Raw genomic sequence first — 16935 nt, 5'->3', positions numbered from 1 at the left:
CTCTCTTTCTGTCTTCTGCGCCCTCCCTCTCCTTTTTGCATTTGGACTTTAACTGTTTGAAGTTAAACTCGGATGTCCCTGTGATATTGTTGCACTGACCTAGTGAATAAAGTGAACCGAATGAGTTAAATTGCGTTTGTCAGATACGCTTTTTCTGCTCTCTAACTCTGCCGCTTGCATTCCGTGTTGCAGAAAACGGATGCGTATTGTGTAAAAGCCTATTCGCTGAATTGACGCCACTGAGGGAGGAGACAGAGAGAAACTCAGGCTTTATTGAAGAAAACCTGCTAGGGAGCAGGTTAGGTTCACAGGGTCAGTTGCCATAGTAACTGACTCAGAGTTTGAGTTACATCGCTTTCTGGAACTGAAAACTCTGGATTTCCCTCATCTCAGGGTTAACAAACTCAGAGTTTTCACAAAACCCGCTTCCTGTAATACCCCTCAGTTCAAGTCCATATCATTCATGTTATCAAACTGATTATTAGTTACGTAATTTTAGGATCTGCTGAGGAACAGATTAATTTTTAATCTTTGTTCTTGTTTGTGAAAGAATTTGAAGTGACAAGGTTTTACTTTCATTTTCACCAGTGTAACAGTGTTAATATCAATCGTTTATTGATCACTGTAATCTTGAACTAAACCAAACAGACTAAAAAAAATAATGTACACAAAATAAAATAACTTCTTAATTTATTTAAAGTTAGTGCAGTTGTATATACACAAACAAAAAACACTGATCTGACATAAGGATGACTTGAAACCCATTGATCATCAAATTAAAGCCGAGTACACTGCTTGGTGCATGTGAGTTTTTAAATTAATTGAAGATATTGTTGTGATGTGTTCAATAAAAAAAAACAACAAAACAAATTAACAATTAGAAATGTGGAAGAAATTAAAAAGGTAAAACATTTAAAACCCTACAGCTATGTACAAAGAAAATGAAATAAGATAGATGTACAGTAAAAATCTAATTTTTTACAGTTCATTACAAGGGGAAAATATATATTTTTTTAAGGTTAAATTAAAAAAAAAAAAAAAAACTTAGTGAGAAAGCTTTTCATTATCAATGTTTATTTTACAATGCAATTATTGCATTACGCTGATGCTGTCAATGATACCCTGCAATGCTGACAGTTTTTAGTGTGGTCAAACAATCTCCAACTGTATGCTCAGTCCAAAAAGAATATGTTGTTGAACTGCGTCGCACAAAGCCTCTTAACTTCCTCTGCAGAAGAACAAAAAGACAAAGACATATTCAAGATGAATATCAAATATCAATAACACATGGTGGATGCATTCAATGCCCAGTGGTGAGCTCGTACCGTTCACTTCAATCAGGTTGGCATTCTTTTGATTCAGGATCACGTACAGCTCTCTCTGGTCTGACTTCTTACCGACTACCCAGTAGTCTGTCATAGCTTTTACGATGATTTCCTCATCTTCATCAACCCTGTGAAAGAGATTAAAAAATAAAAAAATAAAAAAAATTAGAACCAAATAAATCTATTTATCAAATTTCTAGCGACTTCACATTTCTCTGTTGCTTTATGGACAGGTTGCAAATAAACATTTAGGTTTAAAATAATAATAATTTTAAATAAATACAAAAACCCTTGAGGTTTCAACGGATGTGTGTGTTTGTTTTTTGCTTTTGCACACAACATTTTTCTTGTACTTACAACACAGTAATATGTGTGCATGACATGGGAAAACCATCAGTCAGTGAATCAATCAAGACTGACAGAAATACATTTTTATTCATTTGTAAGAATAATTTTGCAGTATGTCATTTTGAGTTTTCAATATTCTTTGCTGATTTTATGCAGCTATCCAATGAGAATCAGCTGACTTAACCTGGTTATCCACCTTGCACGGTCAAGACATTAGGTTGTGCGTATAAGCTAAAACGAATCATCAAACAGGACTTCTGGTGGCTAATATTTAAGAGCTTTTTATGAAATTACTTTTCAATTTTTTTTTATGTTGACACATACAGCAGAGACAACATAAATGTAACTACCTACTATAAATCCAGCTGCTATTTACATTTGTAGCAAATTATCTTCAAAGAAAAATGGAAATTACATTCACACCTTCTCAGACCCAGAACATCATGATAAAGTAGAAAAATTACAGTTATTGAAATATAACTATAAAAAGTAAAATTTTCTCTGCCAGATTTGTTGTTCTTTCTAAAATCTGACAGCTTTTGAGAATAAAAAGGAGCACCAAAGCCTGTTTTGAAAAAAGTAAGGGCAGAAACAGCACCAAGACATCACCTGCACAAAAAAGGAAATGATATTAGGACTCAAATGTACCCCATGAGGAAGTATGCTGGTGCCAGCAATGTGGAGAAAATTTACCTTTCACTTAATTACTTTTGTCTGCACTCAACAGGATTGGGAATCTGACTTTACAAAGATCAGATGAGCTTTATGTAGTGTTAGAAATGACATTGCTCTTCCAAAACTCAGGGGGAAAGACTGGATTGTTTTTGGTTTGAGACAAATTTGCTTTGTTGGATTTGTGAGCTCTAGCAACACCGCAGAAGCGCTGTTGCAGCTGAGAGTGGACCCCAGCTGCTGGGCTCTCTTCCCTTTGCTGGCAAAAATATAGGAACATTTCTAGTTTGATTAGGTGTTGTGTTTCTAATCTAACTTTGCTTAAAGGAGCATGAGGCAGGATTGAGGCAGGATTTATGAAAAAAATTAGTATACGTTTTAAGTTTTCTAGTAATAATGTCAGATGAAGCGTTCCAAACCAAAAAGAATGAGCCCTCTAGTGTATCTCTCCGTTGCCTTGAACAGGCTGTGTGCTGCAAAATGCGCTGCAATTCTGTGCCCGAATTTCCCACGCTGTCCTGCGGATGTGACGTCAAATGACACTGCATGCGTGTTCTCCCGTGCCGGCTTCGCTGTTGGCTGCAGTAACCCCGGCGGTCGTCGTGGCGCTAATGAGTCTCATTTCTTATTCTTGCCTCATGCTCCTTTAAAGGGGACCTATTATGGCATCTAATACCTATTTTAAACAGGCCTTGAATGTCTTAAAAACAAGCTTTTGATTTTTTTTGCTAAATAAATTAGAAATTCAGCCTCTGAGCCATGTCTTTATCATCCCATTCTCTAACCTCATTATCTATAAGGGATTCTGAGTGGGCGGGGCTATGATAATGAGGCACTGTTCTGATTGGCTGCCTGAATGACGCGATACACCGCTACAAAAAAATGGCGGAAGCTCCGGCCGGCGGAGTTAGTTGTGGGCGTGGTTTCACGCATCGGAGGCCAACCTATGTAAATCTAATTTTCGTTACGTAACGACGGGAGCAGAATCTGAACGGCTCGTAGAAGCCACATCACACTGGACGGCTCATCCGGGCGGCTGTACAGACACTGCAGAATTTGGTTCCTTTCCTCCTTCTCTGAGTTGGCAGGCTGAGGGGAGACCACTTTATATGTTAAAGCAAGAGAAAACGTGTTTTTCATAATAGGTCCCCTTTAAAGCATCCCTGTATGAGGCACTTTTTAAAACCAATTCAAAATCAATTTGAATTACTACAGCTGATCAGTGCTGTCAGTGTTCTTTGCTGTACCTTGCGAAGTCACAGTTGATGTCTCCCAGGATCTTCATGAGGTCAGGATGGACAGAGGTCAGACAAACACTGGCCGTCTTCCTCATATGGATGGTGCTCTTTTCTGCCAGGTTCATGTGGTTGAAGTAGATGAACTTAAACTGGGGCTCCTTCTCTGGACTGAAGAGACATAAAAAACAAACAAACAATAATAAATTAAATGAAAAAAACATTTAGGTGAGCAAAGTCAGGAGCAATGTGAATCTAAGGCATTGCATAATCCCTCCGGTTTTTTTTTAACCTTGATCTTGTGAAGAACTGGGATTTAGGGATTTTAAAGGGTTTTATTTTTCATGTGCGATTGCTACTCATCTGAATTAATTATATCCACCAGTCCTCCTACATTAAGAACAGATGGGGACATTCAATTTGAGCGATAAATAATACCATGATTACGTCCCTGAACAGGTGGGTGAATGTTTTATTTATTTATTTTTTAAAGCGACGGTGTGTGCAACTACCAGATGACAAATTCAGGACGCAGACTTGCACGCCAGCGGAGGAATTTGGAATCTCGTTATTTATTCAGTGGACTCTTCACTAAGTTGATTACAAGGAGCCCATCAAATCGCCCGGGCCGGTGCTGCATTACAGGCCAGGATTTATCTGAAGCTAACTGCTGGGGTTAAAGAAGTGCAGAGCAGGATGCCAGTCCTTAATGCTGGTCTTCTTAAGTTACTCCTGACTAGTGCCATGACGATATCACTGATATTAGAGTCTTGTCCATCACTGCCAGCTAGGCAGAGTTATTCCAAACAAATGACAGAACAAATCTCTTCTCCAATTACTATGGATAAACTGAACTTTACTTTAAAATATAGCAGAAAAATGAAAAGATTTGAATGGATAAAGATGAAGATTTTGTCCTTAACCCTAAATTCATATTTAAAGGCCAGATAAGATGTTAAGTATTCTAATTGTGATTAAAACTGCACTAAAACTGAAAAATTCCCTCTTCAGATCAATTCGGTGGTAAATTCTCTACCAACCCAGATATTCTGCGGTTTATGGTGAACTGTTCACATATATCCGATGCCAGCAAAGTCAGCTGAGGGCCCACCAAGCCGTCCAGCTGCTCACAGAAGTCCCTCGTCAGCTCCACGGAGGCTGGAACGAGAAGGAGAAGAGAGGGAAGTTGGGTAATATGCAGCATGGAAAGAAAAACATACACTTAATTTTATATGAGCAGAAAAATCTAAAAATGGATGCGACTTTATATGAATTTTCATGAAAAGGGAAATGAAAGTTAGCTACAACTTGTACGTGAAGGAGCGTACACTTACCGCTGATCATAAAACAAGCTGCAGCGCTCATTGCCTGAAAAAGGTCAGATTAGCGCAGTTTAGTAATTTGCAAAGGTCAGGAATCAATCTAATGTGTCATAAATGTACTTAAAAAGAAACAAAAAGTAAAAAAATATTTTGAATGCAGTTAAAATGCCTTGCAAGCGAATAGATCAAGAGAAGCAAGTCAATCTAAAGGCAATATGTTTAATGAATCTCACCTTATAAACAATCAGATGCAGCTCCTCTGAGCCATCTTCTGCAGTGACAAATATTTTTGGAAATCTGATTTTGGCCTCTGGATCTTTAAGATTGGTAGGTCCAGTTAAAAACCTGAGAGGGAAGATGAGGGAAGAGCTGGGTTAATATTCACAGAACCTTGTGGCTCATTAAAAAACACAAGAGGAAAACTTTGTTTACTGGATCTCCAAAGGAATGTAACGTTGTTTGAAAAAAGATTGCAATAAGCATTTTTATTTTTTTAGATTAGATAATATTTAGCCAATTTTAGAGCTGAGCTGAGCACAATATGACTATTATGCCCTCATTCAAAATTCATTTCAAGAATATTTTATTTAGCCCTGAAGTGAAATTAATAATAATATTAGATAAGATGCAAAACCTTAGTATTTACAGTCACTGGCTTAGTGTATCTGTTCAATTATGGTCAAACAGATTTCTGAACTAATGAGGGGTTTTTGAAACCCTTTAAAACTTGACTTGCAGCTATTCTTAACAATATTATATTTAATAAAGCTGTGTTTCCTGTCACATGTTAGGTTTCCAGTAATCAGATTACAGCAGTTCAACTTTAATCTAAGCCTAAACACTATAATATATTAACCAAGGGGGTTAACTCCTTATCCAATTTATTTGCTAGTGGGTGAAAATCACATGATGGCAGCACATTGACATGCATCTGAATCCAAACGTTGATGTGCAAATCCACCGTACGCTTCCTGATGTGTGTCTGGGACATGCTGACCCACACATGACATTACTGCACGGACATTACTCTCCAGACTGCAGCTCTGCTAATATGAACATTTTAAACAGCCGGCACACAGACGGAACCAGGAATTTACCTCCCATAGTGCAAAAGATTTCCTGCAACTTCTGGCCTCAGGGGAGAGTCCCTGCCAGCCAACTGAGACGAGAGAGAAGAACACATACAAACATGCTTTGGTTTAGTTACTGCTCACACTTCACTACTGTACTGGGATGTCTGTAATGCCAGTATTAGAGATCATACAATAGAAGTGAAGGAAATATTAGGAACTTTAATCCACATTTGGCAAAGACATGCAACAAAACACATGGATCATGAACACAAAGTGTTCCACCAAGTTAACTATAAAAATATTATCTTATTAAAGGAAATTAATCATGCACTGAAGTTGGCAGTGATGCTCTTTTCCGACATCTAATTCAACAAAATTATCATTTTCTTTGATCAATCTATTACGCAATCTTGTTTTTCTGTAAATGTATCAATCAAGCTTTCTTCGGCTACTCATTTCAACCCTCTACCACCCACCTACCTCTGGTTCTGAGTGCCTGGGGAACAGTGAGGTGGTCAGATACTTGTACAGGATCCTCATATCATCTTGTTCCAACCCGCTCCTGCACACGCAACCCAAATGTCAAAATTACACTGTAATACCCTCACACCAATCAGTGAACACATGTTAAACAATAACTGCTGGCATAAAACATGTTCTCTCCTGATGGTGAGGATGTGATGCAAGGGTTACTCCAGAGTAGAGCGTGAAAGGACAAAAGTGTAAGCAGATGATTCGGACATCTTTTCTGACATCTGACAGCTCACATATGACATGATTGCCATTTCATTAGCAATCATGTCATATTGCCCTTTGCTTACACAGGGGAGCCAGGTGGTTGCCAGCGTGACATGCCAGGGAAAACATAATTCGTTAAGAGGATTGAGGGTCATGTTCAGAGCCACCTCTATTTATCCAGCATGCAATTATGTGTTTGCACAGTTAATCCTGGGAATCTACTATCCTTCATAGCTGTGAATGTGAACAAGATTATTTATGCTCGTGAGAGCTGTCGGATTTAACAAACCAGATTAGCTGGTCATTATAGAGGAAAGCTGTGTATTTGATCAGGCTGAGGCTCTCCTCCACTCTGTTAACAAAAGACTGGATCTTCAGGTAGGTCATCTTGTCCAGAGGGAAGAAGCTGATGCCTCCGAAGACATCCAGCAGGTCGCAAGACTGCAAATGGAGAGTCTGCAGATACTGGAAACCCCAACATGAACACACATACACACACACACACACACACACACACAGTCACAAGAGAAGCAAGGGAGAAAGGGGTTAGTTTACCTGCCTACAAGTACTTGTTTACAACTGCAATAAAGAAAGCGGAATAAGAAACTCTGATGCTCTGCACCGACTCTTGCATGAGTGACATTGAACCTCTGATAAGAGACGCCACTGCTTATCTTTTTCTCTGCATTTAGGTTACACGGTGAAGAGGGAAGCCTGAGTTACCTCAGCGAGGGTATTCCTTGAGCAGAAATGATTTTTTTTTTAACTTTTGCATTGGGGTTTAAGGCAGGAGCTGTCTTGTTCCAAGCGACAGTACAATGAACCATCAACAGCCTTAGTAAGAACTCAGGCATGACTGCAAATATTTAGAATATTTCCTAGAGTGACATGAGTATTTGCAGAGAAACAAATACAGTAATCGTACCGCTTCCTCAAATATTACAATAAGAGCCCAAGCCTTATGAACAAATAAAGACAAACAAAAACCCGTATCCACATAGCAACAAAGGCATGATGAGCAGACAAAGATTTTTACCCTGTAGAAGAACTTTTCAAGCTTTTGAATAAGCAGCTCCACTCCTCCAGCTTCCATCGCTCTTCCAAAAGTGCCATTGAAGAGCTACAATATAAGAACAACAGAAAAGTTAAAAGATTTATCTTTTAGCATGACTTTAAGCGGTATTGTGAGGTACTGTCAATTTTTTAGGATATACCATTTTCTTAATTTTATGTATCAAAGGTTTTTTTCATTCTTGATTCTTTTTTTTCCCCTAATTGTTCCCAATGAGGACGTCACGTTTAGCTGCTTAGAAGAAGAGCACTGAACTGGGAATGATGCCCTTTTGTGTAGTCACTCCAAACATGAACTGAACATTCAATAAAGGTGCAGGTGTTGTCACTACTACATTATTTTTTATAAATACAGGTAATCGACCATCTCACTTTTTACGACCTATTCAAGACAACCTCTTTGCACTGAAACTTCAGAGAAGTTCATCCATAAACAACATAAACACAAGTATACTTTACTTTGCACTTCTGATGGAAATATTCTATCAAATACTAGACTAACACATATAATTCAAACCAATGGATAGTGGTGGTTTTTGCTAAATTAACTGGGATGTATTGCTATATTTGAAAGAAAGAAATATATATATAAAAAAAAAAGTGTTGTCAGTGCAATATGTTTGATCAGATGTTGACAGGGAGCCCTCTCCAGCACCTTCCAAGCATTTTTTGTCAGAAAAAAGCAGTAAGGATACAAGCATGCAGTTGTATTAACATATATGTTGCAAAACCATTGCTCCTGATATATTTATGTAAATCAATTAAATACTCACCTTGTACATACTATAGCACTGCCGTACGACAGCTCCATAAACAGTATCCTGCAAGACAATACGAGTTTTGGAATCAAATAATAAGAAAAAAAAAAGGTGTATGAACATGTATCTCGCGGTCCTTACCAGTATTTCCTCTTCTTGATACTCTATCGTGGGAGGTTTACCATCTTTGTTTGGTTTTTCGATCATTGGATTTCGAACCACCTGTTGAACATGAGCAAGAACAGCAAAAACAAAAAAATGAAAGCGCAGAAGCTCAATCACACACCAAACGAGCATTAACAAAAGTAAACAGTGTAAGTGTGATGTACCATGACTATCCAGAAATTTTCCTCAGCTTCAAAGAAAAACTGCCGGTTCTTCTGTGTGTGTAGGGACTTAGCTGGTTTTGTTGGACAGAATGTCCTAAAACAAAAAGAAGAAGAAGTGGTGTAAGGAAAAGAGGACACAACTAGATGATCAGCTTGTCATTTTGTGCTTTCATCTACATTAAATATGCATCAGTCAACCTCGAGTCACTCTTTTTTGCAACATTGACACTCATTGCTCTCACACTATCCAAGAAAGTCATCCACTAAATTCATGCCAACAGGCTAAATAAGCACCGTGCTGCTGTGTTGTACCTAGTGAATTGTACAATGGCTTCACAAAGCCCCACATTTCGGATCTTCTCATTCTTCTCAACTTCACTTGGGTGGTAAAACAAAATTTTCTTCTCTTCCTGAAGAAAAGAACATTGCATTAGACCAACTGATGTGTGATATTTTTTTTTTAAAATAAGTTGAAAGAACTTGTGGATTTAAGTACATAAAACATCTGTCACATGAAGTCAAGCTCACCTCTCCTTCTCGTGGACCGAATGTCGGATTATAAATGAAAAAATTGAGCAGAGATGGTGTATACTGTTTCTCTTGCATTCCTGATGCCATTTTGGGACTGAAACAGACACAATGTTAAAGTTGATAAACAGATTAACACTAAAGATTTAATTCAGGTTACATCAATGTCAACCAAATTATCTTTACCTTATCATGAGCATTAGTGTAACTTGTGTCTGGACTTCCTTTGTTCAAGTAACAATTTGGTTAGCATGCCGTGTGCCTGCAGGATGTGGACAAGCATAATCACACATAACAACCATGTAATACAGCAGAGAAAAAAACAGCAACTAGAAACAATCAAACTTGTGACTAGTGGTTCCACACATTTTAGACCTCAAAAGTTATAATGTCAGAGGGCTTAATACCTCTAAACCAATAATGTAAGTACAGCCCACACATCCAACCCCAACTCTTAGAGCTGTGAGAAGTTTAAAACACTTTAGTTGTCCTGCAGATCTGATGTCCCCATCTGAAGCTTCTTGAGAAGTTTGAATTCAGTGTTCATTTAGTGACTGGAAGGCATCTAGACCTCGTGGGAGTAAAGCACTTTTACACTACAATGCTGATTTTAGACTGCTTTCAAACAAAAACCCATTTACTGTTTGGAAAAAAGAGGGAAAAAGAAAATTTTACCAGTCAATGAGTTCTTTAAATTATTTTAAAAATAATGCTTGCCACTATTCTCCCGCATTTATACGGAACAGGATACTTCAGAACACAAACATAAGATGTGCAAAATGTGTAACAACACGCTTAAGCATCTGCTTTGTTTCATTTAACAAACTTTTAAGTATTACTGTGCATAATGGTGCAGGGGCTGCACCAGGTTTAATGTTTCGGATGCATTCAGTAAAACACCCCCTGATCATACATTATCAGCTTTCACTTTCTGTCTGGAAGTAGTATTACTTTAAGATTCTTCTAGCTTTTTTTTTATCTTAGAAATCAGAATAGTGTATTTCTGACAATAAGCTCCACTTTTCTTTGAAGTCCTTCATCCAAAACAATATTTTTTTTACTTGAGATGTGTGACATCTATAATTTTTTATTGCATTTACTTAATTATATTGTGAACAATAATTTGTATGTAGTTGTAAAGGTTTCAGCAGGTGTTTCCTTTCTTTTTTTCTTTTTACCTATTTTAGGATTGCAGATGGTACTTGTGTGTGTGTGTGTGATGCTTACAGCCTGATGAAAACCTTAGCTCTTATAGATGTGTATTAGGCCTTTTGTAGACTAATACAGCTCTCTAATGCTTATAGTCTAAGTTTTAAGGTCATTGTGATGAAATCACAGTTCACACCAACCAGTCTAAAGTGAGAGGATAAGACTAACAGTTCAGAGACTTTGCATGCCTTTTATATATACTGTAACACATTTATAACAAGAGGCATCACTAGAGCATGATATGTGTGGAAGCCTTACATATATCAAATCACTTAAACATTTCACTTACAAATAATAACTAGTGTGCTCAGGCTTTTTTAATTAAAAAATAGTTTAATCAAACTACACTTGTACTGTATATACTAGGAGTTAGCTGCAGCATGGATCAGCAGGATGAAGAATTACCAAAAAGTCACAATGCATTATACTGTGACATAGGGCTGGGCGATTTTGGACAAAAAAAAAAATTCAGATTTTTTTCTCTGAAAACCCGATTTTCGATTTTGATTTCGATTTTTTTGGTAAAACTACAAAACACAATGGAATAAATTGTTTCAAATATTTTGTCTTTATTTTTAAAGAAAAATAGCAAACAAATGTCCCTACTGGGAATGAAGTGCAATACTGTAAATCCTCCTTGAGTTTAGTAAAGTGACAACATTTACAATTTTCTTGACCAAACAAAGATGACTAGACAAGCTCTGTCTGTAATGCAGCCAGCTGCAAAAAAGGAAAATCGATTTTCCTTTTTTTAACATCGATTGTGATTAATAAATCCGATTTAGATTTAAAATCGATTAATCGCACAGCCCTACTGTGACACAACACAGGGCATATATTGCAAACTAAACCAAGAAAAGTTCCACCACTCTGTGACAAGTGAATACAATCTGTTACTAAGGTCAAAAAATCCTGATGAAATGCCCGGTCAAAGAAATAAATGACAGAGCAGTATGATGTGACAGCAATGGTTTTATACATTCAAATTTCCTCACTTAAAATAACTCCAGATGAACAGTTATTAGTGTTAAATGCATTATAGCCAAAAGGACAGCACTCACAAAAAACAATGATTCCCACAGAATAGTGTTCAGAGTAAAAGTCAACTTTTGGTTTCCTTTTCCCTATCACAGATAACTTGTCCAATGAGTCTGTAACATAATAACTATTATAATTATAATATAATTGTTTCTAATCTACTGCCTTCAATGAAGATCAAAATCAGATTATATTTGATCAATCACGCAGACGCAGAATGTTTGAAAGTTTAGTCTTTCCAGCAAGTTGATAAATTCACAGAAGTAGATTCACTTGAACCTCGGTATTTTAAATAAAACATTTTCTTATATTTTCATATACATTAAGTTTGTTGATGTTGCAGATACGCGGCTCTAAATCAGAAAACCCCCTTGAGGTCTTTTCACACTTCAACGGACTCTTAGAAACCTCTTAAAAATGTTTAATTAAATAAAAGACTCTTGTAACGTTAGTTTTGTAGTATTGACTGACGTTATTCATCAGGAAAAGCCGGGACAAGTCCCTGCTAGCTGCTAGCGGCTCCGCTAACTCTGAGCTCAGAGGAAAGTGACACCGACACTCACCTTACACAGTGTGCACACAACAACGGGTGCTCGTTGGAACAGGACGTGTAATTAAAGATGAAAGATGTGGAAAAGAGATCAATGAAAAGACAAGCAGCTCGCATTTTACTTCACATTCTGTACTTCCTGCTTTTGACAGCGCGGTGTCTCAAAATCAATTGCTCGGGTGAAAGCGCGGCCAAAGTAACGATCCGTTCCTAGTCCGTTTGGCGAACACTTCAGGAGTCGAACTGCTCTCAGGATGTTGGATGTTTTAAAGCTTTAAATAAAAAAGTTAAAAGCAACAAATAACACTACCATATCAATAACAGATAAACATTTTAAGTAAGTAACTATGTCAGTAGATAAATAGATAAATTCAGTGCAATCGGATTTCAGTTGTTCTTTAAGGACGTAGGCCTATTAGTCAGGATTTAAAATCTACAAGTATTCTCACAAACACACGTACGTGATCCTATGTATGTAGCTTTTAGATGTAACTTTGCCTAAATTCACAGTACCAGCCAGGAAAATTAGCTATAGTATTTTATGTGCATTAATCAATCAATCAAACTTTATTTGTCCCTGCGATGCAATCAAAAAGCAGTTATTTGTTTGTGTGTGTGTGTTTTATTGGATAAGAAACCTTTTTTCATAAAACACTCTCTTCACACATTCAATTCAGTACAGTTCAGTTTATTTATATATCTTCATTTCACAACAAGTGTAATCTCGGGGCACTTTACAGAGAAAGTGCAAGTCCAATAAAATATAGTTCAGTTCAAGCCAATTACAATCCTGCTACACTTCAATTTAATCACTTTTTTTAAATAACACAATTATAAGCAATGTTTTTCGATAACAAAAAAAAAATCAGATCAATTCAATATTACTGTATCCTTATGTTTATTCTTAAAAAGCAGCCTACTTTAGAAAACCAATATATCACATCAAATTATATGTCTGATCCAATTATGTCCTGAGCAGTTACACTGTGTTTTGACGTGTTTCCTTATCTTATTCATCGTCATAGGAAGTGTTTTCACAGACAAGAAAACATGGACTAAAACAATTAACATACACTTTGACAATTCAAATTCAAAAGAATGCACACAGAATTTAACAGAAAATAATGTAAATCCTGTGGTATGGAAGATGTTTTCAAGAGACTCCAAAGGTGGGGGATAAGACCAATGTCCCAAAGACCTCTTTTCATATGGAAAACTCAAGATAGGACCATAGTCTGGAATTCTGGGGAGAAGTAAAAGGTCAAAGTCAAACACCAGTTGATTCAAATAGACAAGCAATGCAGCTGTGATCACAAAATCAATAAAATAAGCTTATTTCATGCTTATACGATACAATAAGATAAGATAAGCAACCCTCAATTAGTCCCACAGAGGGAAAACAAAAACAAAAAAAGAAAAAGTATATAAACTGAGTATAAATGGTATCATTTTGTATCATATTTTACCAAATCCTTACATGAAGATGAAGAAAAAAAAACATGGAAGGTAAATATACACAGGCTACACTTCTCTGCTTTAGTTTAGTTTAGTTTAGTTTAGTTTATTAAGAATCCCCATTAGCTGGTACTGTAGTAACCAACTAGTCTTCCTGGGGTCCAAAAAGAACAACAACAAAAAATATGAAACAGTCAATCACATCATCCACAATATATCATACATTTACAAATACAATTATAAAATATCTGACGTTAAAACACTTAAGACAAACATTTAATAATTTTCATGAACCTAAAATTCATTTTCACTAAACAGAAAACTTTAGGTTGGCTTATCTATTAAATTATATAAGACAAAACCTTAGGTGGGCCAAATAAACCCTCTTCTTTGAAGCATATTCTTTGCAAGAATCCATGTGGCCTAAATGGACGTGAAACCTAAATCAATACGGTTTAATAAGAATTAAATTATATGTAAATTTATGAAAAGGTGTCATGATTTAATCTATACTTTTAACGGATCAGTCAATATAGGTTTTTCAGTGATTTACTCATATACACTGACACTATGAAGCAAGTTATTTAATATAATATTCAATATTAAAGATTCAGCTCATGCACAATAATACAGCTTGCCATTCCCTGTAGATGTGTAATCACACTGAAGTGCATGAAAACTGATGTGCTGGCATCCAACACATATGGGTCATTTTAAGATGAATTTGGGGTATAAACGTGTTACGTCCAGTTATTAATAGTACTTTGAAAATGTATGGTTTTCCTTGTTCGAGTAAGGTGACCATGCCAAGAATTTCCTAAAAGCAAAAGATACTTTTCCCACTTCCACCATCAAGAGCTTATCTAACCAATGAGATAAATGAGATAATTTCTTTCTCCGTTGTGGATTTATTCCATCACAATGCGAGAAATCAGATACTGACCATCTACTCCAATTTTGCCGTCGCTGTTGTCATCGGCTGCTGAGACAAAGCTTTTGGTTTCTGCTTCGGTCAGGGTCCGCGCCCCAGGGAAGAACCGCTGCAGGAAGAACCTTGACACGCAAACACAAAGAGTGATGAATTGCAGACAGATAAACTGCACAGATGACTGACGAATGTATTTGCAAACAGCTGTCTGTTACACTGTTCCCTAAGCTGCACAGCTTGAGTCATCCGTGACATCTTATCTTGCAAAGTAAATTATATAACACAAATACTATGATACTATTTGACTGAATGGGGGATTGGACGACTACCTACTGTGCTTGTACTTAATCTTTGTTTTCTTTGTGCCATGCAAATAAACACATCAGTTCGTAAAGGATGCTGGTTGATTCAACTGCATCAGTTGGATGGTTGCAGTAACTGTTCTGTTCTGTAAGTAAACTGTAGATATGCAGGACATAGCACCGGAGTGTGGTACTTTCAGGTTCTCATCACTATCTGACCAGGAAGTCAAAAACTCTGCACCCAGGATACTTCAGGACATCCCGGCTATTGATTTACACACTTGAGCTCAGACTCCTCGATGTAGCCGCTGTTGTCATCATCGAGGAGCTGGAAGACATCTCGAATCTCCTTGGGTGTCTTTGAGGACAGTCCACACAGCTGGAAGAACTTTTTGTAGCTGAATGTGTCTGGAGCTGGAAACACACACACACACACACACACACACACACACACACACACACACAGTGAAGGGGAAATAGAGATAGGTTTGGCAGGTCAACAGGTCAAGGGCTGATGTAGAGATTTAAAACAGCATGGTGTCCCGTATTTCATCCTTTTATGCCAACAGGCACATGCTTCTACTTAAAGAGATGCCAAATTAAAAACACTTTCACATTTGGATTTTAATCTGCATGTGACCTTCATACAGATGGATAATTGAAAACAATGCAGATTCAGAGCGGATTATGCACCTGTACAAAGGTAGAGCATTTTGAAGATCTGAATGTCACGGACAATCACAGATTACGAATCGATCAGTTTATAGTAGGCGGATCTGGATTAATGTGCATTTTATCATAATTAACGTGGGAATTTTCGGGGGAACGTAAACTGGAAACATAAAAAAAAAGAAGCAATGCACTCTACATGATTTGGCTGCTGCTGTTTAGCTACTGTATATGACTATAATCTGAAAATGTTTCAAGGGCAGGTTTTTATGCTACCTTGACAGTCCTTGACAGCGTTTTCAATGGCCTCAGCAGAAAGAATGGAGGTGAGCGACATGTCGGTCCTGTAAGGTGCAAGAAAAGCTTTGTAAATTATTAACACAACACACAGAGACGTACACTTTCCCTTCTCTTTCGGGGACACATTATCCTTCCCTAGCTCAGGTTTTGTGATTTGTTCCCATTCCATTTTTTGTATAATCATGGATTAACCTTTTTTCTTTCACATTTAAAGATGTATCTAGGTTAATATTATGATCCTATCTCCTGTCAGTTGTGACTATTTGCGACTGTTTGGCAAATACACTTGAGTTCAAACGGGGCCTCTGAGAAGAATTGACATAAAATTTACATTTCATGTTGTAAAATCTTTATTAAAATAAATTATACGTAAATAGTTTTCACATTCTGGTCTAATTAACATCATTATTTTGTCAGGATTCATGTCTAGCTCATTGTGTTTTCTGATCGGATTTCCCCTGGCAGCTTGTTAATCTCTCAGGTTATTTACTTCCCTTGAACAATTTAATTGGATAGATTGTACATAATAATTGGCATTTAGGGACTGTACAAATAATACTGGGGGAGTCATATTATAATGTAGACACACAGTTGTTCAAATGAGTAAACCAGTTAGCTTTAACTGATCCATCAAAAATGTTCTACATAATTGATCAAAACAGATTCAAAGTAGGAAAACATGAAAACAACCCTCTGACATCCCTACTAAAGAAAATACATATTAAAGCCCCAGCTCAAGTGAGAAGAAAATAATAATAATCACAGCTATTTCAGAGCATATACGCTGTGTGGTACCTGATCAGCACCTGCACTGAGGGTTTGTCCACATGCAGATGTGGGACTCACCGTAGTTGGCTCCTCTCCGTCCAGGTCCAAAGCAGCAGATAAGGCTTTGTGGTGGCCACTGAGGGTTTTCTTATATACTCAGGACAGTGCGTGTTGGAGGACGCTTGAGTTTCCAACCTGTCCAGGGATCAAATTCTCCCGCAGCGACAGCAGCCTCCTTCTCGTGTTCCACACCTGCTCACCTGTCTTATTAACCTTTAGCACTTATATCCGCTACACACTGCCGTCTCTCCCACCCC

The 16935-nt window shown here is 37.2% G+C and overlaps 2 protein-coding genes across 2 annotated transcripts; both read right to left on the bottom strand.

Annotated features, from left to right (window-relative positions):
- Positions 1-673: 673 nt before the first annotated feature.
- Positions 674-12361, bottom strand: ccz1 (CCZ1 homolog, vacuolar protein trafficking and biogenesis associated). The gene is made up of 17 exons (XM_061707615.1): positions 12210-12361; positions 9586-9661; positions 9400-9496; positions 9184-9281; positions 8872-8965; positions 8684-8764; positions 8558-8605; positions 7750-7833; positions 7003-7178; positions 6456-6537; positions 6000-6061; positions 5136-5247; positions 4915-4948; positions 4621-4738; positions 3593-3751; positions 1326-1453; positions 674-1228 (listed from the first exon to the last, which is right to left on the bottom strand). Exons 2-17 carry the CDS (start codon positions 9597-9599, stop codon positions 1173-1175), a joined length of 1443 nt encoding a protein of 480 aa, XP_061563599.1. The 5' UTR covers positions 9600-9661; positions 12210-12361; the 3' UTR covers positions 674-1172.
- Positions 12362-12868: 507 nt separating this feature from the next.
- Positions 12869-16935, bottom strand: pvalb9 (parvalbumin 9). The gene is made up of 5 exons (XM_061707616.1): positions 16697-16935; positions 15827-15894; positions 15163-15295; positions 14595-14704; positions 12869-13439 (listed from the first exon to the last, which is right to left on the bottom strand). The coding sequence occupies exons 2-5, from the start codon at positions 15885-15887 to the stop codon at positions 13414-13416; spliced, it is 330 nt and encodes a 109-aa protein (XP_061563600.1). The 5' UTR covers positions 15888-15894; positions 16697-16935; the 3' UTR covers positions 12869-13413.

This window comes from Cololabis saira, chromosome 19, assembly GCF_033807715.1.
Source record: "Cololabis saira isolate AMF1-May2022 chromosome 19, fColSai1.1, whole genome shotgun sequence".
In the NCBI taxonomy this organism is placed as follows: Eukaryota; Metazoa; Chordata; class Actinopteri; order Beloniformes; family Belonidae; genus Cololabis; species Cololabis saira.
The sequence above is the reverse complement of the archived record's forward strand: the minus strand, read 5'-3'. Positions and strand labels throughout refer to the sequence as shown.